The following is a 27,921-nucleotide window of genomic DNA, read 5'->3' on the forward strand; positions in this document are numbered from 1 at the left end:
GGCCCATGGGCGGACCCCGCGCACGGTCCCGCCTCCCTCCCCGGGTCCCGCCCAGCGGCGCAGGGGGCCGGGCTCCGACGAGGGGGGCGGTGGCCGCGGCGGTGACAGCCGCTCCCCGCCCCTGAGGGTCGCCACGTCCCTCACGTACCGCCCGGCCCAGGCGCGGAGCGGCGACCTGGCGGCCGCGGCTCCGGCACCTCCGGCGGGGCTCGGCATGAGGCTGGCGCGGCTGCTGCGCGGAGCCGCCTCGGCCGGCCCGGGCTCCGGGCTGCGCGCAGCTAGCCCCGCCGGCGCCAGCCGCAGCCTCAGCTCGGATTCGGGCTCGGGGCCGGCGCCCGAGAGCGGCGTTCCGGGCCAGGTGGACTTCTACGCGCGCTTCTCGCCGTCCCCGCTTTCCATGAAGCAGTTCTTGGACTTCGGTGAGTGGGGCCCGGGCCTCGGGCCTTTGTGCGCGGCCCTGCGCGGGGAAATGCGGCCCCTGACCCGGCCCGGGCCCGGCCGACGCGGGCCTCCTCTCACCTCCGGCGCACCCCCTCCTCCGTAACGTCTCTCCCCCAGCGCTTGAGACGCTTCCTTCCCCCCCTTGCGGACAGATCCTCTAGCTCAGGTGCTGGCGCCGGCGGGCGGCATAAATAACAGGGGGCGTGTGCCTTTTGACTGTGTATGGTTGAAAAACAAACCCGGAGGGCCGCGGGCGGAACGACCTCCCGCCTTTCGGCGCACGTGTGCAGAACCGCGCGCTCTGCCAGATCCCTTCTAGAGGCAAGTGTGTGCACACCTCCGGGAGTCGTGTTCGGATTCTTCACAGTGATGATGAATGCTCAGCTTTGTACAATGATGCATTACATTGACGTGATGAACGGAGAAGCAAGTTATAACTGGCCCGAGTGTTTCATAGAATGTTTTCCTTGCCGCTTGCCTAATAGCGTTTCCACCAACAGCACATTCATTTCATCAGCAGCAGTCTTGAGCACGTGTAAAGTGCGTGAACACTAGTGCTGTGGGGATTGCCACATTTCACTTTGCAGAAGCGACTATCCACGCCGCTCTTCCTCTGGTGGACGCTTCTTGATTTTCTCTGGAAAGGATGCAACAGATTCCAGAGAAATTTGCAAAGTTAGGCTTTTAACGTAGACTTCTCATAGGGGGTTTGGAGGGGGAAGGGAAAACTAATAAACCAATAAAGTAAAATTTCAGTAGAAAAACTTATCTTCTGCATTGTGAGTACTGACTTAAGTCTGTTAAGGGATCATTAGTGGGCTTAAAAGATATCAGCATAGCTGGCAGCTTTATCTTAAAATTGTGTACAGTGGCAATTTTGGGGGAATGTGGGGGGGGAAAGCCCTGGGTTTTTTGCTTTTACCTTAAAATGATTGTAGTGTGATTAAGGGGTGAGTTTGGTCTTGTTCACAGTATCCTATTAAATTTTCACAAGAAAATGCTTTCCTTTAATTCAGCAATTCCTGCTATGGACAATCTAGTTTTTGTTTTGTTTTGTTTTGTTTGTTTGTTTGTTTTTTAAAGGTTTTATTTATTTATTTGTCAGAGAGAGAGAGGAGGGAGAGTGAGCACAAGCAGACAGAGTGGTAGGCAGAGGCAGAGGGAGAAGCAGGCTCCCGGCTGAGCAAGGAGCCCGATGCGGGACTTGATCCCAGGATGCTGGGATCATGACCTGAGCCGAAGGCAGCCGCTTAACCAGCTGAGCCACCCAGGCATCCCTGGACAATCTAGTTTTTGCTAAGGTTGCCTCTTGCTAAAACAGCAAGATTACATTCTTGAGTTTAAAACACATTGCTGAAATAACAAGTTAGTTTTACTTCATATAGAACTGCTTGCCAAAGGCTATTCTACAACTGTTCTGCTTAGCCTCTTGATGGGAGTGGAAGAAGAGCAGGCTTCTTTCCAGGAATCACACAATTGAATAAAACCAGGTGGGGGGGGCAGTGAGTGGTTGGGGAGCGGTGCTGCAGGGATTCAAAGCTTGAAGATTGTTGCTCTACAGGCATTGGTATTTTTTGCTTTCTGCTGCCTGAAAGCCCTCCTCTACATTGAGTCTTGCTTTTCATGGTTCCCAAGCATCTGGTAACATTTCTCTGTTTATCTTAGACAGGTATTCATTTCTTATAAAGCTGGAGTTAGGAAACAGATTTTCTAAATAATAGCAGCAACAGGTTACATAGGGTAGGCTTTGGCAGGTTCTACTCTCAGTTAGATTCCACGCCTTGCTCAGATTTGCTCAGGTTCCCTTGGTTCTAAGATGATCCCAGTAAAGATGCAAGTGATGGAGACAGGAAAGTATCTTCATCATCACTCTACAAAGCAATTGGAATGTCAGGAATTAGGAGGTCATTTAGGATGCCTCACAACCCTGGGTTATCTTGTCGCTTGCCTCCTCTTCCTTTCCCTCTCATTATGGTGATGCTGCCACTCCGACATTGCCCAGTAACTGTGTTTCTCCCTGCCTCTTGGCTTCTGTGCCTTATGGCCTCTACTTATTGCTGTTCCTATCGTGTTTGGTTTTAGGATCTATGAATGCTTGTGAAAAGACTTCATTTATGTTTCTGCGGCAAGAGCTGCCTGTTAGATTGGCAAATATAATGAAAGAAATAAGTCTTCTTCCAGATAACCTTCTCAGGACTCCATCAGTTCAATTGGTACAAAGCTGGTAAGATTCCCATTTTGTATTTGCAATTTCAGTGGGCTTGTAGACTTCATGTAGGGTGAAAGCAAATACTTTTTTTACTCTTCAGTGGAATCTGTTAGTAAGAGTATTCCCCTTACTTTTATGGGTATATCTAGGCTTGTCCCTTGAATCTTGGACTCTACCATAACTTGGCTTTGGAAAAAAAAAACAATCAGAACTACACAGAAATACACATACTAAACTTAGGATTTGTGTTATTGAATATGCAGGATGTTACAATAAAAAATATCTACCATGTGTTGATGGTTAGGAATTTATATATATTACCTTTAATCTCTTCGACAACTCTGCTCATTAATCATTTTTATGGCCATTTTATAGATGAGGAAACTGAGACACCTACAGGTCTTTTGCTAAAGGCAGTACCAATCATAGTGGAGCTGAGATTCAAGCCCGGATTTGTTTCTTTCTACTATACCATGTTATAGTCAGAATGATAAAATGTATTAAAGCGTGTATATATTTTTTAATAAACTGAATTTGTTTTATTGCAGTATATCTTTATCGAACACAAATGTTAAAATCTTTTTCCTACCATTTAAAAATAATTAGAAGTTAGAGGAATCATATAAGAAACTATGATCTCTCTTCCGAAATATGACAGTAGGGGTGCAGAAATATGTGGTCACTTAAATACAGCCTTTCTTGGTAATCTTATTAATTTAAGAGTACTAGTCTCTTAAGCACTATACATTTCAAATGAATGAGTTTACCACTGTTCAGTCTTAGATAGAAAACAAAAGGTAGGTGCAAGATTTTTTCCCAGTTATTATTCATGGAGATCTTAGCCCTTTTTTGTAGGTATCATAGTTTGTAGGAGAAACTGATAGAACTTTAATTTTAAAAGACAAGTGAGGGGCACCTGGGTGGCTCAGTCATTAAGCATCTGCCTTCAGCTCAGGTTACGGTCCCAGTGTCCTGGAATCAAGCCCCACATCAGGCTCCTTGCTTGGTGGGAAGCCTGCTTCTCCCTCTCCTGCTCTGTCTTTCTCCGTGTCAAATAAATAAAATCTTATTTAAAAAAAAAAGCAAAAGAAGTATGATTGCTATAATACGTCTTACCGAGATGCTTGCTATCTGTAGTTCAAATATGGGACAGTTATAAATATGGTTTAAAGAAGAGGCATTTGTTTAGGAAGTATGATGGAATATAAGTGAGAACATGTAGTTTTCTGCATATTACTGTTTTAAAAATTCTTTGCTAAAAATAGAATATGCTACATTTTGGAATCTAATCTGCCCTCAAAACATTGTAGGTGCTCAACTGTCTTTTGAATAAAGAGCATAATTTTTTTTTTGCCAGTGAAGAGAAAAGTGAGGGTTAAAGCAAATTTCAGAATCACTTGACTTTAGAATGCTTTGGACTGCAGAGAGGCGCCGTGCTTGTCAAGAACAGCTTTCCAAACCAACATATGGATTTACAGATTTTTAAAACACTTTCATTGCCTGCTGGATCCCTACTAAAGATATTTGTAGATCAAGTGCCAACCGAGCAGCCAAAGCAGACCCTGTATGTTTGAAGGTTACTGAAAAGTAGTCGTGAAGTGTTTTCACCTCTGGCCCTGTACCGCTATTGTGCCTGGCAACATGACCTTGATGAAGTCATTTGGCTCTCCTCATTTTGCTCTGTCCTTAACAGGTGATTTGCCACCTTGAATTGTTAGGTAAATTAAAAACCTGCATTTTCATGACTTTTGTTTTTGTTCAGCTCTGTTTAAAAGAACTATGTGGTAAATTATTTTAACAAGTGTTTGTTGACTGGATGTTGACTGGACATAAGCTATTAACCTGGAGCATGCACGCTTCTAAAGGATAACCGCCTTCAGTGCCAGCCGATCATTGCCAATGCAGAAACCCTGTCCAGATCATCTGACTTTTGTGTATTTAAAGAAGAGTCAAAAGTCTAGATTTTTAATGTAGAATCTCCCAGTTTTGAAAGATTGCAACTAATTAAACATTAAAAAAAAAAAAAAACACTCAAGTCCTGTAAGGTATATAGGTTTTAAAGCTCAAGTGTTAAATTAGACTCCTAGACTGAGGTAGGCAGGCTAGCACATTTTATTGAAACTGAGACAAGGGGCACCTGGGTGGCTCAGTGGGTTAAGCTGCTGCCTTCGGCTCAGGTCATGATCTCAGGGTCCTGGGATCGAGTCCCACATCGGGCTCTCTGCTCAGCAGGGAGCCTGCTTCCTCCTCTCTCTCTCTCTCTCTCTGCTTGCCTCTCTGCCTACTTGTGATCTCTGTCTGTCAAATAAATAATAAAAATCTTAAAAAAATTAAAAAAAAAAAGAAACTGAGACAAGTTATTTGCCCCAGATCACATAGTTCTGGTAACAAACTCAGTTCTCATGACAATCAGCATTTATAATGTAGAGTGGTAAATTTAAGATAATGAAACACTAATTTAGAGTATATAACTTAAAAAAAAAGAAGTTGGAAATCTTAAAATCACTATTTTTAAAGATTTTATTTATTTATTTATTTATTGGATTTATTTGAGAGAGTGTGCTCACGCACCAGCTTGCACAGAAGTAGGGAGAGGGGCAAAAGGGGAGGAAGAAGCAGACTCCCTGCTGATGGGGTGGCTCCATCCCAGGACCCTGAGATCATAACCTGAGACAAAGGAAGCCACTTAACCAACTGAGCCACCCAGGTGCTGCAAAATCTTGAAATTCTTTTTTTTTTTAAGATTTTATTTATTTGACAGAGAGAGAGAGACAGCACAAGCAGGGGGAGTGGCAGGCAGAGGTAGAAGGAGAAACAAGCTCCCTGCAAAGTAGGGAGAGCCCGTTGTGTGACTGGATCCCAGGATGCTGGGATCATGATCCAAGCCGAAGGCAGTCACTTAACCAACTGCATCACCCAGGCACCCAACATCCTGAAATTCTTAATTTAACCAATGTTTTTAGAGAAAAAGGCACTTTCTACTACTTTGTGCCAGACTTTGCTTAAATGTGAATGGGTCTAAAAATCCTACTTCAACCATAATTTGTAGCAGTATTGTAAATTTAAAATAAAAAAATGTTAAAATTAAAAATACCTTCTTAGTATTTTTACAATATTGAACTTTCAAAATGTAAAAGAACAAATTTACCCCACTGATTTGCATTTTAGGTATATCCAGAGTCTTCAGGAGCTTCTTGAATTTAAAGACAAAAGTGCTGAAGATGCTAAAACTATTTATGAGTAAGTTCACTATTTTGATCCTGTTCTGAATATAATTTTCATACTCTTTAAATGTCATATAAAAAATATAAGTATATCAAGCTTAAACCTGCTATTGGGTCACTTTAGGGAAATGAACTTTCAATTTCTCTCCCCTCCAGAACATACGATAGTATGTGTCTATAGAAGCTCATGTAGGTATGACAAATACCATAAGGCAGTAAATACAAGAAAAGACACAGTTAAAGTGTGGTGATCAGTGGAAATCTAGATGTGGCCTCAGAGCCATTTGGATGGTAGGGAGCTGGTGAGGACTCAACCTGGAGAGTGCATGCCACCTTCAACTCTGGCAGATTATTGCCAATGCACAAACACTATCCAGATTGTCTGATTTTTGTGTGTGTGTTTAAAGAAAAGCAGTAAACTTAGACTTTTAAAATCTCGCAATTTTGAAGATTGCAACTAATTAAAAATTTTTTAAAAAATACTGAAGTCCTATAAAAACATATCTATGAGTCTCACTTTATGACCTTTGGCCTGTAAGATAATGAAAGAAATATAACCAGTTTAATAACCAGCATAACAGAATTGATAAAACCAGGTAGTCCTCTAAGAAGTTACCTGCTTATTCCAATGAATGTTGCTCAGAATTTAAAGACTACTTCTTTCACTGTCCTCAGAGTTCACTATACTTTTTTTTTTAACTGTCTTTAAAGATGATGGCAACATTTCACTTTTTAAATGTGTTTTGGTCTGAAAATAAGATCAAGGATTTACTCTCTGCCTACGTATGAAGCACACTATGTATTAAATCTTTAAAACAATGCTATTGAGTTAATGCTGTCTGTGCACAAAGAAGTTAAGAAACTTAGGGTAGCATTGAACTCAAATAGCCAACTAGTGGTAGCATCAGGATTTGAACTGAAGCCCTCTTTCTTAAAAATAAATGTTATGCTACGAAACCTTCTGAAAATGGTTAGAGCTGAATCTAAAAAAGACGGAGAGCGATCAAGCAAAATAATACTGTTTGGGGTTTTGAGAAGAGAGAAGAGAGAAGTGAAATAAAGAGTGACTAGAAATGATGACTTGTTTGTTGTTTTTGAGGAGTTTTCTTGTTTGTATTTGAGATTAGCGGTTTGGTTTTGAAGCAGATTACAACTAGGAATTCCAAAAATATTTTGAGCCGTGAGAGCATCATTGGAATAAGTTAATAGTACTCAAGATGATGACTTTGAATGGGAAAGCACTCATTCAGAAGTGTAAATTCTCATGGGTATGTTACAAGATGGATTTTGTTATTTCATAATTAAGACTTTTCTCTTTTATTTAGGTCTTTAAATGCAATAATGTCTTCTAAATGACGGAAGTGGGAAGGCTGGGTGACTCAGAAATTTTTCTTTTAACACAACAGTAGACTCTTCCTCTCCCATTTTTAAATTTAATAGATTCAATGAAATTAGAATTTCTTTTACTTTTCTCAGTGGTTCTTTCTCTCTTGGAACCACAGGGAATAGTCCTAAACAGGCAGGCTTTATTGGTTCATTCATCTTTATTCCTTACAGAGCATGTGTTCCCTAGAAGCAAGCGCTCTGTCTTCTCTTAATGCTGAACATCCCAGCAATACTATCCTTATTGGGAGTGCTTAGATGATCTGAGATGGTAATGGTTAAAGAAAACCCTTAACATTTTTAGGATTGTGTTTTGTGGCAGCCTTATTTTTTAGGAGTTCCAAGAAAATAAGTTTCAAAAGTTTTATTTTGGAGAATTTTGTACTGTCATTGATTTTGTGTATTTATGATCTGAAATTTATTTAAATAAGCATAAGAAAACATACACCAGTTGTCTTTTATTGTATCAGGAATTTCTTGCCTAGTATAGGTTAGTTAAACTTACATTTTAGTATTAAATTCACTTGTCTAAACATTTGGCAATTTTGACAAGTCAGGTTTGTTTAGCTTTACAGATACTGTGATCCGGATCAGGAACCGACACAACGATGTTATTCCCACGATGGCCCAGGGTGTGATTGAATACAAGGAAAGCTTCGGGGTGGATCCTGTCACCAGCCAGAATGTTCAGTACTTTTTGGATCGTTTCTACATGAGTCGCATTTCAATTAGAATGTTACTCAATCAGCACTGTAAGTATCCAGAAGTCAAGAGAAAAAGCAAAATGAAATGAATATATAAGTATATTTTAAACTTATTTAGAAAACTTCTCTTTAGAAATATTTAATTTCGCTTTTTTGTATATTAAGTAAATTACCTTACAAAGGAGGTATTTTCATTGAATGTAAAATACTATGTGTGTATTTAAGGAAAATATCTACTGTTTGGTACCATTTAGAGAAACTGGAAAAAGCAGTTATAGAGAGTTACAGCTTATTTTGTTGTTGGTTTTTTGTTTGTTTGTTTGTTTGTTTGTTTTTTGATAGCTTTATTGTTTGGTGGAAAAGGCAAAGGAAGCCCAGCTCATCGAAAACACATTGGAAGCATAAATCCAAACTGCAATGTAGTTGAAGTTATTAAAGGTAAATATTTATATTTCTCCTTTCGGGAAAGATGCAAAAATTAAAATTGTTGAGTTTTTCCTTTTTTTTAAGATTTTATTTATTTATTTGACAGACGGAGATCACAAGTAGGCAGAGAGAAAGGAAGGGAAGCAGGCTCCCTGCTGAGCAGAGAGCCCAATGTGGGGCTTGATCCCAAGACTTTGGGATCATGACCCGAGCCGAAGGCAGAGGCTTCAACCCACTGAGCCACCCAGGCGCCCCGGGTGTTATTTCTTGCTATTAAAACAATTATTTATATCTTGAGATAAAATGTTAGGGCAAATATATGGATTTGAAAATAAGTTTATGACGTTAATTGTACATTATATATAGAATGAATATTTTGTTGATATACTTTGTTAGGCAAAGTATGGTGATACTGTGGGGGTATCTGTTTCACTTCAACAAGAAGTATATATCACCCTATACGAGGAGCCATAATTCATAATAGTTTGGTTTGCATCTTTCCACACTTTTTCCTCTTATGCCACGTATACTCCTATACATATGTAATTGTTGGTCTTACATTGTTTGTTTTGGAAAATGGGTGCTATATGTATATTTCTCTACAAGGTTAGAGCCATCATTCCATGTTCAATATATATCGATACACTTCAGGGTTTTGAATGGCTTCATGGGTATATCAGAATGTATTAATCCATCCTTCTGTTGCTTCATGTTTAGGCGGTTTTCTTTTTTTTTTTTAATTACCAGCAGCAATACTGCAGTGAACATCTTTAATATCTGCTGACTTTGCTAGTATTTTAGAAGGAAAGATTCCTAACATTCAAGACATTTAAAATGCATTTAAAATTTTGATACCTCCAAAAAGGTATCAAATAATGAATGAGAGTGTCTGTATTCTAAACTTTCACCAACTCTACATGTTTGTTACATGTATTGTAAATAGTTCCTTCACCTTGCTGTTTTTACTTTGTTTATGGTGTCTTCTATTTTGATGTCTTTATTTTTATATAATCATATCTGTCATTTTTCCTTCATGGGTATTAGGTTTTGTCATGTCATACTTAAGAAGATCTTCCCCAAATAAGATAATCGAAGTATATTTTCATCTATAGACAGTTTTAAAATTTCATTGATCAGTACTATTGCCACCTTAATGCGTGATATAGAAGTAAATTTATTTTAATGCTTTTTTTGTTTGTTTTGATTCACACTAGATGGCTATGAAAATGCTAGGCGTCTGTGTGATTTGTATTATATTAACTCTCCTGAACTAGAACTTGAAGAACTAAATGGTAAGTGTGATGGTGTCTTTTCCTCAATGATTAGTGTTGTAATTATCTGAGAAGCAGTGATAAGAAGAATTTAGATGTGTCTTAATATAAAAGGAGTTTTCATCAACTTCTTTACTGAAGATGAAGGCTGAGGGAGAGCAATCATGTTAAGAATTATGCGCGCGCGCGTGTGTGTGTGTGTAATTTAGTTGGATTCTGTTCGAAAAGCATTTTTGGCTCTTCTTCCCCATTTTGTTTATATTTAATTGATGATGTTCATTCTTTCCTTATTTTTGTTTCTGTTTTGGTTGTAGAAAAAATGATGCCAAGAAAATTACATTTGACTGTTATATGTACTCCAATAATGTAAAATTCACCCTTTAAGAATTCTATTTCCTGAGTAGTGAATCATTTTTTATTGTTGAGGAAGTAAAAAGGCTGGCGGTATAAAAATGAAAGAAAAATGCTCTTCTGTTTGAGAATCTGTTTATCTTTGATGATCTTTTCACCCTGACTAGTACCTTTTCAAAAAAAAATTCTGATGTCTTGGAAGGAGGTTGATAAATCTGATTGTGTTTCTGTGGGGGTGGGGTAGTTGGGTAGAGGGAAAAACAGTTACTAAGTTAAGTTACTTAAGATGTCCCTTTAAGAATACAATTAAATAGGTTTTTCCTAAACTGTATTCTGGACCTTACAGTGGGAGAACAGTGGAAGAAGTTCTTCACTTGAAAATAGAATTGCTTGGTGTTTTTCTAAAGCCATATTAACTCTTTTGTTTCATAACAATACCACTCAGTAAAGAATCACAATGCACAAATGATAGTTTAGGAACCTGAACTGTGAGCAGTTTCCAGGTGTCCCATCCATGTTTCCACGGGGCGGTTTATTCAGAGGAGAGTCCCAATTTATTGGATCAATTAGAATTCTAAGGTATGGTGAGTCTTACTCCTTTGCTCTACTTAAAGTTCTGTTTTACATACTTCCTTCCTGCCCCCCTCCCCCTGCCCTGCCACTGCATCTCCAATTGGGCTTCTAAATTTAATAAAATGTTTGTAGAATTCATATCCCTTGATACATTGATTTAATTCATATCCCTTGATACATTAATTTAATTCAGATCTGTATCCATAGAAATGCCTGAAATAAAACAGAAAACATTGCATATGGTGAAACATTTAAAAAATGGCTTTAAAAAAAAATAGTATATTGATGTGACTTGGAACTTAGATAAGACTTTAACACTTTTGTTTTGGAAAATAAAATTCTGACCTTAAGGCCCAGAGTCCTTTTAAAAGACTCACCATCATAGTGAAAATGGGAAGCTGGGTTGGCTAGACAGTTATGCAGGATCACAAGAATGACTGCAAACTCATGTTGTCACCATCAGTTATAAATCTTTGTGAATGTGGGGTCAAACACTAACGCAGTGAAGAACCGGGATGTCAGTTCTCCCCCAAATAATACTACCCTCCCTAGTAAATGTTTTTCTTTTCATCACTACACAATATATTCTTGAAAATGCTTTAAGCACATCTCTCTGTACTTTCATATTTTTCTCTTCTGCTCTGTAGCAAAATCACCAGGACAGCCAATACAAGTGGTTTATGTACCATCCCATCTCTATCACATGGTGTTTGAACTTTTCAAGGTTTGTAAAATAGTATTACATAACCTTTATCAGTCCTTTCCTGAGGTTAGGGATCTGCTCTACCAGGTTTTCCTCCCTTGCATTTCAAGATGTCATTTCATGCTCAGTGTCATGTCACGTTGCTGGAGATCAGCGTTTTATCCATGCTGATGGGAACTTCAGTGTAGTGGTAAGTTTGTACTTGGAAGACAGGAAGAGTTGGGCCTGAATTCCAGTTCTGCCATTTAATCTCTGTGTGACATTGGACAAATCAGTCAACCTTTTTGAGCCTATGTTTCCTCTTCTATAAAATGAGGATAATACTATCCAGGTTGTTAGGAAGATTGGGAGTAGCCTACTAAGGTGTCCAGAACAATGGTAGCTCAGTGTAAATGTTCAATAAAGTTCTGTTTTTACAAAATAGAATATTTAGAAGAATGGTTTTCAATTTTCCCCCTTAGAAGACCAGAATCCAACTATTATATATTTGTGGGGGGTTTTGAGAAAGTCATTTATATTGACTTACAGGGCTTTTGCTATTATATTCGCTCTTTACAACAAATTTCAAAAACTAAATAAAATTATGCTAGAAATGTTGAGTACTTTATCCCCCAATAACCCACCAGTGACACTTGGTGATACACAGAAAAGTGAGTGATGAGGAGTGGTACAGGTCCTTGTAGCTGAAAATGACTGCCCTAAATCGAGCCTATATAGTCAGTTTCTCTTACTTTAGTTACCATGTCTTGAGCCAGTAGTCATCTAGTAGAGAGCAGAGGTGACTTTCAGTCTGATCGTGTAAAAGAAAAATACTCTGAAACACAGAAAATCTGACTGAATTCTTAGAACAACAAGAGTTCAAGAATGCTCTTTTGTTGCTAGGACAGCAAGAATGTATCTAATACTTTACAAAAAATCTTTCTATCCAACTGTTTAAATAAATAAGCAATTGGCACTTAAAGGATTAAAATTAATTTTTTCCTTAAAATTTCAGTTACTAGAGATCTTATTCCCCATGATGCTTAATAAAAGAAGTATCATATTCTATAATATATTTTACATAGTGTCATTAATAATGGCTTTCATTTGGAACCAAATCTTAAATAGCCTTTGGTAGAGATGGTAGCATCTTTTCCCCAGGGATACTCAACCCTGATGGGTATGCCTTGGTCACACACTCCTATTTCCAAATTCAGTCCCACCTTTTGCCTTTTTAACCGTATCGAGTTTTATCAATTTCTATTGCAATGCTACATGTCATGTTATCTTTTCGTGCTTATACTGTTTTGGCATTGTGTACTGTGTATCCTTTAGGAATTGATCAAAAGAGTTTCACAGTGTAAATATCCTTAGTTTCAAACTAGTGGAGAATTGGATTAGTTTCTACATCATAGTAAGACCACTGCTGAGAATACTACATGAAAAAAAATTTTTTTTCCTTCAAAGTAATCTATGGCCATTAAAATGATTCTTAAAAATAGGGACAAAACTTTTCAAAAATAAGGTTTGCTTGTTATCTACTAAATTATAGATGTATTTGGATAGAATCTTCAGCTTCAGTGTAAACTAGTCAAAATGTTGAGATGCCTGGTTTTGGAAAATGTGCAGAATTTAGTTGAAATCTTTAAATCAGAGTATTTCAAAAGTCCTCCAAAATTGACAATAATTTTTAAAATTCTTCAAATATAAGAATTGTGATACTTTGGCCTATCTCCAACAAATTAAAAAATTTTTAAATTTCATATTATATATATATATATTTGAAAATTATAATTAATCTTTTTTTGAAGTTTTATTTTGAATGGAACCCTAATATATTTCAGAATGCAATGAGAGCAACGATGGAACACCATGCTGACAAAGGTGTTTACCCTCCTATTCAAGTCCATATCACACTGGGTAATGAGGATTTGACCGTGAAGGTAAGTGCTTTCTGGCTTGTTTGTTTGTTTTAATTGATGCACAGGCATGTACATAATTTCCTGAAGACATAACTTATTCTTGGGAGAAAGAAATCCTACCTCTGATCGTTAATAAGCACATTGCTTCAGGGCACTTGAGTGGCTCAGTGGGTTAAGCCACTGCCTTCTGCTCGGGTCATGGTCTCAGGGTCCTGGGATCAAATCCTCCTCTCTCTCTCTCTGCCTATTTGTGATCTTTCTCTGTCAAATAAATGAATTCTTTTTAAAAAAAAAAAAAGCACATTGCTTCATTTATCTGGCAGAGTCTGGAAATTATCCCCTGAGTCTGTTTCTATTCTGGTCCATAATCCAGATTATTCAAGGAAAAGTAAATCCTGAAGACAGACAGTTTAGCAGTGATCTTGAATATCCACTTGGATAAGTAAAAGCTAAAAAATCTGAATGTTCACAGTGTTATATAGATAGTATATAATGTTGCATTTTTAAACAATGTTTTTCGATCTACTTTTATTTCATTTGCTTCTCATAAAAGCTCTTTACTTAGGAGCACAGATAATCTTATTGTTGATTTTACAGATGAGGAAACTAAGACACAATGTGTAGCTCATAATTTCAGAGCAAATAAATGCCACAGAACATGAAATCAGGCTCTGACTCCAGGGTTTTTCTACTTCATCGTTCAGATAGTCCAGTTTCTTAGAGTATGATGAGTCTCTTTTTAAAATAATCATTGTAAATTTTGTTTTAAAGTAATAAATGCAAAGAGTTTAAGAATCAAATATATTAGTTCCTGGCCATTTGTGGGTCACTATTGTCTTTTAGTTATTTTTTTCTGGGACTTATTGGGATATTTTTCAGTAGTATCCTGATATTACAATTTCCGAAACACAAAAATTTTCAAGAGCAAATACTAACCTTCTGTTACAATAGCTGAGGAGTTAGCTCTTTTAGAGCACCTCCCCTCCCTGACCTAACCTCCCCTGCTCTTTTCCCAGTATTTAAGTTCATACTTGAAATTCTAGATTAAAAATAATCATCTTGGAGAATTTTGAAGGCATCTACTGTTCCTTATTTCAAAAGCATATAATTCAGTTACTCAGCCGTCAAAAAAGAATGAAATCTTAGCCATTTGCAATGATGTGGATGGAGCTAGAGTGTATTATGCTAAGCGAAATAAGTCAGAGAAAGACAAATACTGCAAGATTTCACTCATATGTGGAATTTAGTGAACAAAATGGATGAACATGTGTGAGAGGGGGAAAAAAGAGAGGGAAACAAACCATAACAGACTCTTAATGATAGAGAACAGCAGGGGGTTTGATGGAGGGAGGTGGGTGCGGTGTGGGTAATGGCAGATGAGTATTAAGGAGAGCACTTGTTATGATGAGCACTGGGTGTTGTGTGTAAGTGATGAACCACTGAATTATATTCCTGAAACCAATATTGCACTGTATGTTTACTAACTAGAATTTACATAAAAATTTGAAAAAAATGTTAAAATATGTATAATTCAGTGGTTTTTAAGAATATTCACCACTGTGTTATTTCAGAACATTTTCATCACTCCCAAAAAAACCTCCATACCCATTAGCAGTCACTCCCCAATTTCTCCTTCTCCCCAGTCCTTGGCAACTACTAATGTATTGTCTGTGTATGGATTTCCCTATTCCGGACTTTTCATAAAAAGGAAATTCTGTAGTATGTAGTCTTTTGTGACTGACTTCTCCCACTTGATATAATGTTAGAGCAGGTATCAGTACTTCATTACTTTTTGTGGTTGAAGGATACTCTGCAGTATGCGCATGACACATTTTGTTTATCCATTCATCACGCTGATGAACATCTGAGTGGTTTCCATTTTTGGGGTGTTACGAATAATGCTGCCATTCATGTCAAAGTCTTTGTGTGAACATAGGTTTTCAGTTCTCTTATGTATACACAAAGAAGTTGAACTGCTTATAGGTAACTGTGTTTAAGTTTTGAGGAATTGCTGAACTGTTTTCCAAAGTGATGATACCATTTTACGTTTCCACCAGCAACATATAGAAATTCCAATTTTTCCACATCATTGTCAACATTTGTTAGAATCAGTCTTTTTGATTATAGCCATACTATACTGTGTACAGAACCTCAGTCTGCCAGAGATGAAAACTTTCCTGAACATGAACAGAGCCCTGGTATACATATGACCTTTTAGATTCCCAGGATATCCTCGAGCTTTTCTAAGCCCCTAAGGACATCTGATTTGCTAACTTCCTGTTAAGGTTTTTGTTTAGTCTGTTGTTTGCCTTAACTGTTGTACACTGCCCTAGGCAGCCTTCAAATTAATTAATTATCTCTAACTGTTTTTGATAAATGTTTCTGAGGATGGGAAGTAGGTGCACACAAGACTTTCTGCATTGGTGAGTACAGAATCAGGCCAAAGAACGATAGCCTTCCCAGTGGCTACCATGCTGCCGGTTTCACTCTTGATGGGAGATGGGGGTGGAAAGAAGCCAAGTTAAAACACCACAGAGTCCGTTGTTTTTCTTGACTAAATGCTCCCCAGGTTGCTGCAAGCCTTTGGTTAATTTCTAGAGTTCTGATCAAAGTTGACTCTGACAGTATTTGCCTTTTTCTTGGTGCTTTGATGGATGAGACACTTTTCCTTTTTCCACTGTTTTTGCTGACGTAACTCCTGCTATTCCTTTTGAGAAGACTTCTGCTTATTCCAATTCCTGTTCTTTTGTATACGACCAGTTTTAAGTGTCAGGTTTTGTTGTTTTGTCTCTTTTAACTAAAGCTTTTAAGATCTTCAGCTCTGTTCTGATATTTCTTAATGATGTGACTTGGTATGGGTCTTTTCTTACTCATTGAGCTGGGCCCTTTAGAATTTCCACTGTTTCCTTGGTGCTTTCTTCCCTACTGCTTCATTTTCTGATAGTCCCATTTGGAGGATGTTGGGCTTCATGAATTGATCCTCTGATTTTTCTTATCTTTTTTCTGCTGCTTTTTATCTCTTTAAACTTTTCATTCTACTCTGTGAGATGCCCTCAACTTTGAATTCCCAACTCTTGTATTGAATTTTTGTTTCTATTATCTTACAAATTTCCGGGAACTTTTTATTTTTTATTACTCCTTTTTTATAGTATTCTGTTTAGTTTTACCTTCTTTTATCACTCTGAGGATAATAATAGCTGTTTTTTTCTAAAAAATTAATATGCCTTAACTCTCTACACTGTTTCCTCTGAGTTTCTTTTTTCTGTTTATCTCTCTTGGCTGTTCATTTAAAAAGAGTGATGCACACATAAATGTATGGCAAATACCATCTGTTTGCTAAGAAAGTAATGTGAATGCATCACTTTTTTTCAGCCTAGATGCTAATGTATGTCTATTTTTTGGTTGGTTATGTGTCAGCTACTTGCTTGTTAAGGTTTACTTGATTCAAAATAAATCCCACATGTCTTCTGCTTGGGGACCTCAGTTGTGCTACAGCATTGCCTTTCTCATAATCTTTTGCTGTTTTGTCTTTCATGTGCTTTTGCATGTTGGTCTGTAGCTGTTTGCTTTTACTTGCGGTTATCCATCACAGCGGATTAAGAGTCACTGAATTCTTAGACACTTAGCAGAGACTTGGCCTGTGCTGGTGGGAAGGATTTGTTTGGGGAATCTGTCTCTTTAGTGTCAAGAAAGTTTCATAATGACCCAGCGATTCCATTCCTAGGTATATACCCAAAGAAATGAGAACAGGTATTCAAGCAAAAATTTATACAGGAAGGTTCATAGTAGCATTATGCATAATAGCCAAAAATTGGAAATGTCCCAGATGTCCATCAACTGATGAACAGTTCAATGAAATGTGGTACATCCATCTGATGGAGTATTGTTGGGCCATAAAAATAGATGAAGTATGGGTACCTGCTCCAGTGTAGCTGCTAGCTACAATACTGAAAAGATTACACTAAGTGAAAGAAACCAATCATATCATACAATTCTATTTATATGAAATGTCCAGAATTGGCAAATGTATAGGGACAAGAAACAGATTAGTAGTTGCTTAGGAGTCTGACCAATAAAGAGTCCAGGGTTTCTTTTTGAAGTAATAAAAATATTCTAAAATTTGTGGTGAATGTTGTACATACCTACTTATATATTAAAAACTATCGAGTTTCACAGTTTAAATAGGTGAATTTTATGGTACATGAATTACTTTAATAAAGCTGTTAAAAAAAAAAAAAAGGAAAGGAAGACTCAGAAGGGTCTTGAAAAGGCTGTTCTAGAAGCCCCTGTAAAGGCCCTACCCATATTAGGCTCTTCCTCCACACATCCAAGGTCACATGACCAAATCTCCTGTTAAATAGATGCTTGCTTTAATTTCTTCAGTAGAGTTTTCATCCCCATCACTAGTACTGGATTTTCAGGATCAAGATCTGTTTTTAATCCCTCTATAGAAACTTAGAAAACTAGTACTAAATGATATATATTAGAAAGTCAACAGGATGGCTTATAGTTGAGTTTTTAAATAATCTTTATATAGTCTTTCTTTCCATTCTTTTAGCTTATTCAATTTTTTGATATTTTTCACCTTTTTTTCCGTTGGCTAAGAATCCTGTGAGAGAGTTGTTTTTTTCTGGCTGATGACTTTAGCTGCTCTTTTAGATTTGGTGTTTGTGCTATACTCAGTAAATAAAATAAGTGTTAACAGCCACATGTCTTTCGAACTAAAATGTCAGTGTCTTGATTCATTCCCTATCGGTGATTTTACAAACTAGACATTGAGAAAGCTGTTGAGGAGGAGACTTCAGGAGCTCTGGGTGAGTTCAGGGTTAGTAAATCTCCTGCCTTTAGAGCTGTCATCAAGTTAGTGGTTCATTTCCCTTGGATCTGAAATTCCCACAAATTACCCCAGGGAGGCCAGTGTCTTGGGGAACAGGAAATTAGGGATGGCAACTCTTGGTTAGACGACATTGCAAAGTGGTGATTTCATACACCAAAGAGAAAACTTTAAAAATAAAAATTTTGGCAAACTTCTCTTTCTCAGCCTTTCGGTTGACATTACTGTGTATCACCCATCTCTTTTGTAATATCTTTACATTTCCTTGGCATAGGCTTCTTCTGATGATTCTCGATTTTTTCTTCAAATTATCTTGATCAGAAGTTTAATTTTCACATATCTTTCTCAACATATTTCTCATCAGACTGCCATTCTTCTTAAATATATACAGACCAACTGTCTGTCCCTCTCTGCCATTAATCCCTTTTCCCCTTTTATCAATGAATTCAAATCTTCTGGCATAATATTATCTGTTACAATTCCATTAGAAACTCTTTCGACCTCTTTAAAAATCTGGCTCCACTTTATTATGTCTTTGGCTGCAAAGCAAAGGAGGTTAGCTTTATCAGTTTTTAGTTACATTCTATGGCTTAGTTTACCCCCTTCACCTGTAAGAAGAAGAAGACGCTTCTCGAAGTCACCTTTGTCCTTTCTACTCAGCTCTCTGCTTTTCTCATACTGGCCTCTAGCGAGAAATTACTTCTTGTTTCATTTGATTGTTGTCGCCTTTTCTGGCCAAAGATTAAGGAAAACCAGGAAGTATTTACTGAAGTCTACTTTTTATCTTAATATCTATTCTAATACATTGTTTACTTACTTAATATTTACAGAACACCCACACTTCTTACTCACATTGCCAGTAAATGTGCAGCAGAACATTAAAGGATGAGTAATTAACAAATTGATGGATTCCAGAAAATACCCAGAGCTCTTTATTAATTTTATGAAAATAAATCTCTTCACTGGACTTTGAATTCATAGCCAAAAACAATTTCAAGCATGCTTATGTTCAAGTTCTAACTAAAGTCTTTGTATATTTTTATACTGTAATTTTCTAATTGTAGATGTATCAGAGGCAAGCCCTCAAGTGGTATTTCAAAACATATTTTTATTTTAAAAATTAAAATCTCTGTCATTTTCACTATGAAAGTAATATATATGCATACTGTAAAGATATTTAAAATTCATATAAAAACTCAACTATAAGCTATCCAGGCTTGACCTTTTTTTTTAAATTAATTTTGACCTTTTTTTTTTTTAATAATGCTCTTTTAAACTTATTTGTGATCAAGTTTTTGTTTTTTTTTTCTCTTTTTTTTTTTTTTTTTTTTTTTTTTTTTTGAGTAGTCTCTACACCCTGTGTAGGGCTCAAATTCATGACCCTTAGATTAAGAGTTGGATGCTATACCAATTAAACCAGCCAGGCACCCCCAGCCTACTGACTTTTTAACTGTTCAACACTATGTATCCATCTACCTACTTATTCACTCATTCACATATGTGTACCACACACGCACACATACATGTACACATACACATTAAACCAGATTTGTTTGTATATTAATGTTACACATAGTAGACTCAATTTAGATTTTGTGACAAAGGAAAATGCACAATAATTTGGAAAATAAGGCCCCATTAACTGTAAAGGAAAACAGAATGAAAATAGTCTCTAAATAAATTACTAAATTCAGCCTAACATGTGATTTGAGTTGAGAAATGACATTAGAACAATCCAAAGACCAGTGTACTCTAAACTCAAAAGGAAGTTGTCTGGGGGGGGGGGTCTGTGCTGCCGAATAGTATTATGTGGACCTCTTTCACCCCGGTACCTACAGTTCTACACAATATTTCATGGCTCAGTGGTTTTCTATTTTAGAATGTGCTTTAGTTTACTTCAGTAGTCCCCTTTTTAGGTTATAATCCAGTTTTAGCTATTCTGCATAGTGCTGTGGTGGATATTCTCATACATACTTTGCATACTTCTTTGATTATTTTTTTAGGATAAACACTGTTGGGTCAGAGGGTGCATGCATTTTGAATCTGATTGCCAGACCATCCCCCAGAAAGGAATAACAAATTCATTGTTACATACTGGGTAGACTTAGTTTATGCCCCGTTCTATGCTCACTGCACTGTGGATGTGTGGCCAGTGAGAGGCAGAGCCACAGCACTGACTCTGTATTATGATGGAGTTTATTATTCATTAGAATTGTGCACATTGGAGGAGTTCTATGAAGTCTACCAGTGAGGAAAACGTTTACACTCACAACTTGGATTGCATAGTACTTGTTTTGAAAAGCAGTACTTTCTTTGGGCACCTGTGTGGCTCAGGTGGTTAAGCAGCTTCCTTCAGCTCAGGTCATGATCTCAGGGTCCTAGGATCGAGCCCCGCTCTGGCTTCTTGCTCAGCGGGGTCTCTGCTTGTCTCTCTCCTTCTGCCCCTGCTCTTGCTTGTGTGCTTCTCTCCCTCTCAAATAAAAAACAATCCTGAAAGAGAGAGAGAAGGAAAGAAAGAGCAATACTTTCCCATCAGCAGTTAAACTGTGATTGTGTCTTGGTGTTTTGCTGTTTATGGGACTTGGTCATAAGGCATGATCCTTTCTCACCTTAGATGAGTGACCGAGGAGGTGGTGTTCCTTTGAGGAAAATTGACAGACTCTTCAACTATATGTATTCAACTGCACCCCGGCCTCGTGTTGAGACGTCCCGAGCAGTGCCCCTGGTATGTGATCAAGAAATAACAAAGTGTAAAAAAAAGAAGAAATAATTGAATGTGTTTCTGTGAATTGGAAAAAAAAAATCAAATGAATACCAAATAAATTACCAAATAAATCTGTTAAGCAATTGTGTAGGGTATCCATGAGGGAGAAAGGAAGCTATTAGAAAAAAAACACTTTACTCTGAATTTAAACAGCCTGTGGCTCATTTCTTCATTTGATTGAAAAGAGCACAAGACAGCAAATATTGTTTTACAGTTCTTACTACCAAGCTGGATAGTGATATGTCAGTAGTTTCATGTGGTTAACCACATTTTGATATACTATGTCTAATAGGAAGACTGAGTTACCAGTTTTGCTAGCATTTGGTCAACACTGATTGAATCTTCAGTGTTGATTTTTTTTTTTCCCCTCATGTACTTATAATTAGAAAAAAATCTCATAATCTGGACCCAGAAAAAAGCCTAGAGTTCTCATCACTTAATTGCCCACCTGGAAAAGGCTCAAATTATAATTGTTGTGGTGGTATTTTTTATTGATTTCAGTCACCTGTTCTCGGGTCTCCTTGCTTTTAAAGCGCTTTGCCAAATATCTGACCTGTAACTTGGGGAGAACTATTCTTTCGGGCTTTGAAACTTCTCTGGCATATGTGCTGGAATTAGGCTAGAACAGATGAAATGCAGTATAAAATAGATGGATCTATTTTAGATTCTTCCTAAGAAGTTACTAGAAGGACTTAGAGTTGTACCTGTTACACAGCACAGTTTCCGTAGCTCAGCTGTAATCTAGTTCATGTCTTACCATACTTTTAAAATGATTACGCCAGGACTGCGCTGCTCACACACAGTTGTGTATGCCTCCATGCACTGGCAGACAGACACAGTCAAATAACAAACATGAGCCCCTTCTTAGATTCTGATCTTATTGTAAGAAGTAAGGGAGGGAGGGGTGTATAAATCACAGAGCTGTGGGTAGGGATGGTAAGGAATCCAGGGCTAGGAACAGGAGAGCTGTCACCACCCTGAATTGAAGGAAGAAGTTGTTAGCGGAACCCAGAAGAAAGGATAGTAACCAAGCAGCTGCTTACACTCAAGGGGTCTAATCCCAAGGGAAGCTCCCCTCAGCGGGAAGGAAACAGAGGAATGACTTCTGTGACTGGACTCCCTCTGAGCTCCTACTGGGTTCCTCATTGTCTGGACCCACTGGAAGCAGAGGGCAGGGGAATCGTTGATAGCATCCTCTCAGGGCAAGGAGCCATGTGGAGAGTGGGTAGTTGATTTGGAAGGGTAAACAGAAACTCTGGTCAGAAAAGCCAAGGAATAAACAAATGGGAGAGGTAGATGAATCCAGAGCCTACATTTGTTAACAGCACTCTGATTCCTGAATCTGCGTAAGCTCTTAACTAAAGTGTTACATTGGAATATCATTGAACATCTGGCTTGGTGATAAAAACTGTTTTTACACTTGTCCAAATGTTCTGCTTTGTATTAAAGAATTTGTAAGATTTATTCAGGTAAAGAAGGCCATTCCAGGAACTGGAGACAGGATGAACAAAGACACAGAAATGAAAAATAACATTTGTTTGAGGAACTTAAGAGCTGGAGATTTGGTCCAGCTGGACTAGAAAGTGAGAGGCAGAGACCTGAGGTCTTGAAAGTTCTTTTTAGAAGCTTGAATTTTTATCTCAAGGCAGTGGGTTGGGGATGGTAGGCAGGTAGGTCATGGTGTTAGTGGCAATGTGCTTTGAAGGTTTTTAAACAGGGGAGTGATTCGTCAGTGAGTGACAAAGTGGACTTACTATTGATCTATCCAGGTTCAGAACACAGGCTGAAAATTCATGGTATGAAGTCAAGAGATGTATCTCTGAGACTGCCAACAAAGCTTTTTCTACTCTTGCTCCTAAAAGAGAGAACATGTTTAATCTGATATTGCCAAAAGCAGTATTGGGATACCCTAGAGGAAGGCAGCAAAGAAGAGCAGTGTGCTGTTCTAGGTCTACATGAGTCATTTTATAGGAAAAAGAAAAATGAGTTTTAAATGACCAGAGGGGAGCCATCTAATGTAGTACCCCAACTAGGCTTCAGCTTGATCTGTATTAGTGGTTAGGTATTAATGAGCTCTTAGATGCAGGCTCTGATAGCTTCAGGATACTCAGAAGCATTCATTTTAACTAGAAAAGTATGTCACTGTGTGGCTTTCTGAATAGAATTTCACTTTTCTCATCTCACAGGCTGGGTTTGGTTATGGATTGCCCATATCACGTCTTTATGCCCAATACTTCCAAGGAGACCTAAAGCTATATTCTCTAGAGGGTTATGGGACAGATGCAGTCATCTACATTAAGGTAATAACTGTAGTCTTTTTGATTTAATGATAATTCTTTTGGTTATAAGAAAAGATGCCAGTATTTAGCTGTAATGAAATTTTCCTCTACCTCATCACTGTTAAGATATAAGAATATGGTTTTTACATTGGATCCCATGTATTTTCAGAAATGATCTCCTTAACTGGGGGAAAGGACACACTCTGACCTGTGATGATCAGAACTATAACAGAAAAAAAGTCGGGCTGAAGTGGGAAATCACGTTATATATTACACAAATTTAATGTTAATGCAAAACACATGAATGGGCATTGATCCCCCAATCTTTTGATGTACTGCCAGTGTCTTTTCTCCGTATATGAGTCTGCAGATTCACGTTTCAGTTGTCTCTCCTGCAGAAGCTATACTTACCATGCATTGTTTTGATTTCTTGAAACAAAGAAACAACCAACTGCATAGTCTTTTTATTTATATGTAGTCCTTCACAGATGTCTTCTGACTCAGATCTGACAGCAATCTGTATATAACTTTTACTTCATGAGTCTTTCCAAAGCATTCATCTTAGTTTTCAAAGCACCTCCACCTACCCTCCATCCATCCATCCATCCGTCCATCCATTTATTTATTTGTTTGTTTATTTATTTTGCATTTTGTTTAAGCAATACTTGATTAAATTATGTGATTACAGTGATAGATGTAAGTGCATAAACATATTTGGGAACAAGCACAGGGGATGCTTGTCTGACATATAGCTTACCTGGTGGGAGCAGAAGCACTTAACCTGCTGGCCTGTGGTGTTCCATGTGTTTATCTGAGTTCAACATATTTTACAGTGTTGGAGAGCCACCGAGCCCCATCAGCCCCCTGGATTGGTTAAGCAGTGGGCAGTTGGTGCCTAACTTAGTGACTCAAGTTTCTTGTTCTGGCCACTAGATGGCACCTGTTTTATAGGAAATGGTGAAGACTGTGTAATGTAAAAAATAAGTTTATCCAAAAAGGTTAAATTTTTTCAAGATAATAATTCTTTCTCTTTTCTTTTAAACCATCTCAATTGTGAATAACTTGAAAAGGGCAACATGAAGGTAACATTTTTATCACCAAACATAACACTTTTTATCTAGCCCATAAATCAAGTTCCGGTAGTTCTGGCATATTTAAAGAGAATATGTAGGTGAAAGGGGTTTTTTCCCACTTTGTAAAAAAAAGCAGAAGACCAGAATCTCATAAAATCATTAAAATGAGGGACCTCCTCAGTGGCTCAGTCTGAATCTTGATACCACCTCAGGTTGTGATCTTCAAGTCCTGAGTTCAAGCCCCCATTGGGCTCCACAGTGGATGTGGAGCCTACTTAAAAAAAAAAAAAAGAAAGAAAAAGAAATTTAAAATCAATGTCAAAAATTTCCTTACCATTATCAGAATGAAATTTCCTGTTCAATATTTTCTACGTCTTGGGAATACCCATGACCTAAGGTCAGAATCCTACTAAAATACCTCAACTTGAAAAAGATAAGGAGGAACATGGTTTATCTCAGGTTCCAGAAATTTGCAGGAAACTGAAACAAAACAGTGTGAATCAATGGTAATGATATGTTGGAAATGTGAAATGATGCACAATGCAGGTATCCCATCCGCTATAACTGAAATTGGTGGCTTGAATGGCAGGAGGAGAAGACACAGGGTCAAACCCAAGGCCAAGAATTTGTCAGTCAAAAGCCTTAGACATAGTTTTGTATTTATTGATAATGTTGTTATGATGACTTTTCAAAGTCCGTGACTATGCTGGAAAAAATAGTATTTTTTCTAACAAATAATTGAAATAGATTTCATGAAATGATTTTACAATTATGTATATTAAGGTGCATATGTCAGTTTTTATGCATTTACACTTAAATGGCTTTTTCAGTTAACCAGCTTCTGTTCTGGGTCATGTTTTTATAAGAAGCATCTCCTATACCTATGTAAAATTTCATTCCAGCAGCTTCCAGGCTGTTTGGACAATTACTGCAAACAAAAAACTCAATCAATGTGCACACAAAGCAGTGCCATAGACTTAGTCAATAATGCATTGCAAATATGTACACTGTTTCAAAATGTATATAGATGGTGTGAATGATTAATAAAGTACAAATTCAATAAAGCACTGTTTAATTTGGAGTAACCTTTTGCCACTGTATACTTTCTCAAATAGTGGATTCTAAAAAAAAAAATGCCAGACTTAGGTCCCACTTTTTCTTTCAGGCTTTGTCAACAGAATCGATAGAGAGACTCCCAGTGTATAACAAAGCTGCCTGGAAACATTACAACACCAACCATGAGGCTGATGACTGGTGTGTCCCCAGCAGAGAACCAAAAGACATGACAACATTTCGCAGTGCCTAGATACGCTTGGAACACCTGGCAAATCCAGATGTGGCTTTTGTATTAAATTTGGAAGGGATGACGTTCAGAACTACGTTATACCAAATACTTCACATGTTTTTTTTCAAAATTAATTATTTGGGTAGAATAAATGGAAAGTGAATTCCATTTATATCTGTTAAACCTCCTAAAGAATGAAATTGTACCTATTTTGCACTTATATTTTCACAGTTAATTGAGCATATTTTTAAACAACTGCAGTTTTGGTCAACTTTCCTCTTTATGGTAGACTTCAGAAGCATGGGAGTCTTTGGGTTTCTGCAGAAAGCTGTGTGGTTTTTAAAGAACTTTTCATTTATGTGTGTTGGAAACCTTTCCTTAATGATTCTGATTAGCTAGTTAGCCATCCACCTGTTTTTTGGAATTCTGCCATCCTTGCTTACTCTGTAATGACAGCTGTAATAAGATGGTCTTCAGATGTACCAGTGAGTAAGTAGAAAACAGTTGCCATGTAAATGGGGCACCAGCCCCCTTTCAGCATCTACATGCATCACCTTCACTCTGAAGTTGATTTTTCATTTTTTAATTCCATTGCAGAGGATCGTAATGGGTTCCCTGTGGAGCTAAGCCAAGATCATAAGCAATCTACTCTGAATGTGCTTGTGATTAGTGCAGGGGGACGTTTTTATACTAAAAACAAATTAGCAGCGGCTAAAATTCTAGAGAAGAAATTGAGGTGGAAGTAGTGAGTCCACAAAATTGAACTATTGATTATTGATATTACCTAGGGGAGCTTTTGAGAGACAAGAGTTTTTTGGGGGGTCTGACTCCAGACATACAGAATCAGACTCTCAACTGAGTCTGGGGCCCAGAAATATCAATTTTTAGAATGCTTCCCAGGTGAGTCTGTTGCCTCACCTAGTTAAGAAACCACCCTTTTAAAGTGAATGTTATAAAGTAACAGAGATCTTTAGGTTTTGATTTTCACTTACTGCAAGGTCAGGCTTCTAGACTCCAGGAGAGACCCAACACTCTCAGGCCTGGTGCAATTAAAAGCAGGTAGGCAAAGTGCATGAGAACAGTCAGGTAACCGAAAAATTAGAACCATAAAAGCACAAGTATTGATGAAGAACATGTATTTTATAAGAAATATTTAGACTTTTTTATCAGGAAAAATTCAACCAGGGCTTATCAGCAATTCTTTGCATTCATATGGTGATTTCTAGTTTACAAATACTTTGGTGTAATATGATAACTCTGTTGGGCTTTACAACAGATGTAGAGCAGGTGGTATCATCCTTGTTTTGAGACTCAGAGTGTGGCCCAAGGTTGCACAGAATTGGAGTCAGGGCCTGAGTGGTCTCTGCTGATCACTGTTAGCTGCCAGGTCTGGGAAGCCGTGAAATTAGGAGACTATGTTATTAGTCAAACCTCGACTTTTAAGGTAACAGGGAACTATATTGAAAATGAATTTTAAAGTAAGATTTTAAATATTTAAAAAACAACCTTAATACTTAAAGGTGGGAACTTTATCTGGAAAATGCATTGGGCTGAAACACCTCATTCTCAAAAGGATTATGTAAGTTTAACAATTCTGTATAAATTTGTAAATCAGAAGGGATGGAAGAGGGCAGTGAATCCGGACCGCTATGTGAGAGGTAATAGTCCCGAGCCTCAGGGCGAATGGTTTGCCTGGGCCTTCTTAGCCAATTTGACCAAATGTTGGAAAAAGAGAAGTTTTACCCAATATAGCATTCCTTAATTATGGATTTTGTGAAAAATAATAGAATATGCTAATGGTGACTTATATTAGTCCAAGGTGTTAAAGTTTATTAGCTTTAAATTACACTTTTTTGGTAATGATGAAATATTTTAGAATTCTTTGAATCAAAATACTTTCTTTCCTAAATGAGACATTTGTATAACTGACATAAACTTGATGCTTTACTTATAAAACACTTTCCCTCCCTCCCCCAAATTAAAGTTTTTCTCTATTTATGAGCTAACAATAATGTTTTTAAAGCAAAAGTGAAATGTTTTCCTTTAGCTTCTTTTTAAGCTATAGCCTCTTTTTTACTTTGTTATATGGTAATGGACATAAAATTACATAAAAAAGTGTTGGAGGGGTAGCATTCTCCTCTATGGTTTCAAATCATTGTGCTACCTAGAAAGTTTTTAGATTCTTAACCTGTTTTCTCCACCAGCATTTAGTGTGATGCCATGTAGATACAGAAGTATATACAAGGATGAGAAGTGGATACTAAGTGATTTCTTCTTATAACCTGGGCATTTAATAAATGTGCCAACATTTTTTAGGAAGATTCGCAAAAATATTCTGCCCTATCCTTAAAATACTGGCTGACTTTAGATATCTTGATACTTAATAGTGATCACTTTCTTGCACTGTGAAGTTTTTACATGAAGATGTTGAAGTGGAAGTCTACCATATGATATTATAAAATGTTTTGTGTGTGGCAATAAACTAAAAACGTGGACCAAC

At 37.5% G+C, this 27,921-nt stretch overlaps 1 protein-coding gene across 1 annotated transcript; it reads left to right on the plus strand.

Annotated features, from left to right (window-relative positions):
• The first annotated feature begins 68 nt into the window (after positions 1-68).
• On the plus strand, positions 69-27,921 carry PDK1 (pyruvate dehydrogenase kinase 1). Its single transcript, XM_059394170.1, has 11 exons — positions 69-419; positions 2,524-2,665; positions 5,819-5,890; positions 7,825-8,009; positions 8,304-8,399; positions 9,602-9,679; positions 11,230-11,306; positions 13,109-13,207; positions 20,635-20,745; positions 22,971-23,084; positions 25,302-27,921. Exons 1-11 carry the CDS (start codon positions 215-217, stop codon positions 25,440-25,442), a joined length of 1,320 nt encoding a protein of 439 aa, XP_059250153.1. The 5' UTR covers positions 69-214; the 3' UTR covers positions 25,443-27,921.

Source organism: Mustela nigripes, chromosome 3, assembly GCF_022355385.1.
Source record: "Mustela nigripes isolate SB6536 chromosome 3, MUSNIG.SB6536, whole genome shotgun sequence".
NCBI lineage: Eukaryota > Metazoa > Chordata > Mammalia > Carnivora > Mustelidae > Mustela > Mustela nigripes.

What these genes read in the sequence shown, in the direction of transcription:
- PDK1 (XM_059394170.1), top strand. Translation starts at nt 215, where the DNA reads ATGAGGCTGGCGCGGCTGCTGCGCGGAGCCGCCTCGGCCGGCCCGGGC. An exon ending in ATGAGGATTTGACCGTGAAG is followed by an intron (nt 13,208 to 20,634) that starts GTAAGTGCTTTC and finishes TTCTCACCTTAG; the next exon opens with ATGAGTGACCGAGGAGGTGG. An exon ending in CGTCCCGAGCAGTGCCCCTG is followed by an intron (nt 20,746 to 22,970) that starts GTATGTGATCAA and finishes CTCATCTCACAG; the next exon opens with GCTGGGTTTGGTTATGGATT.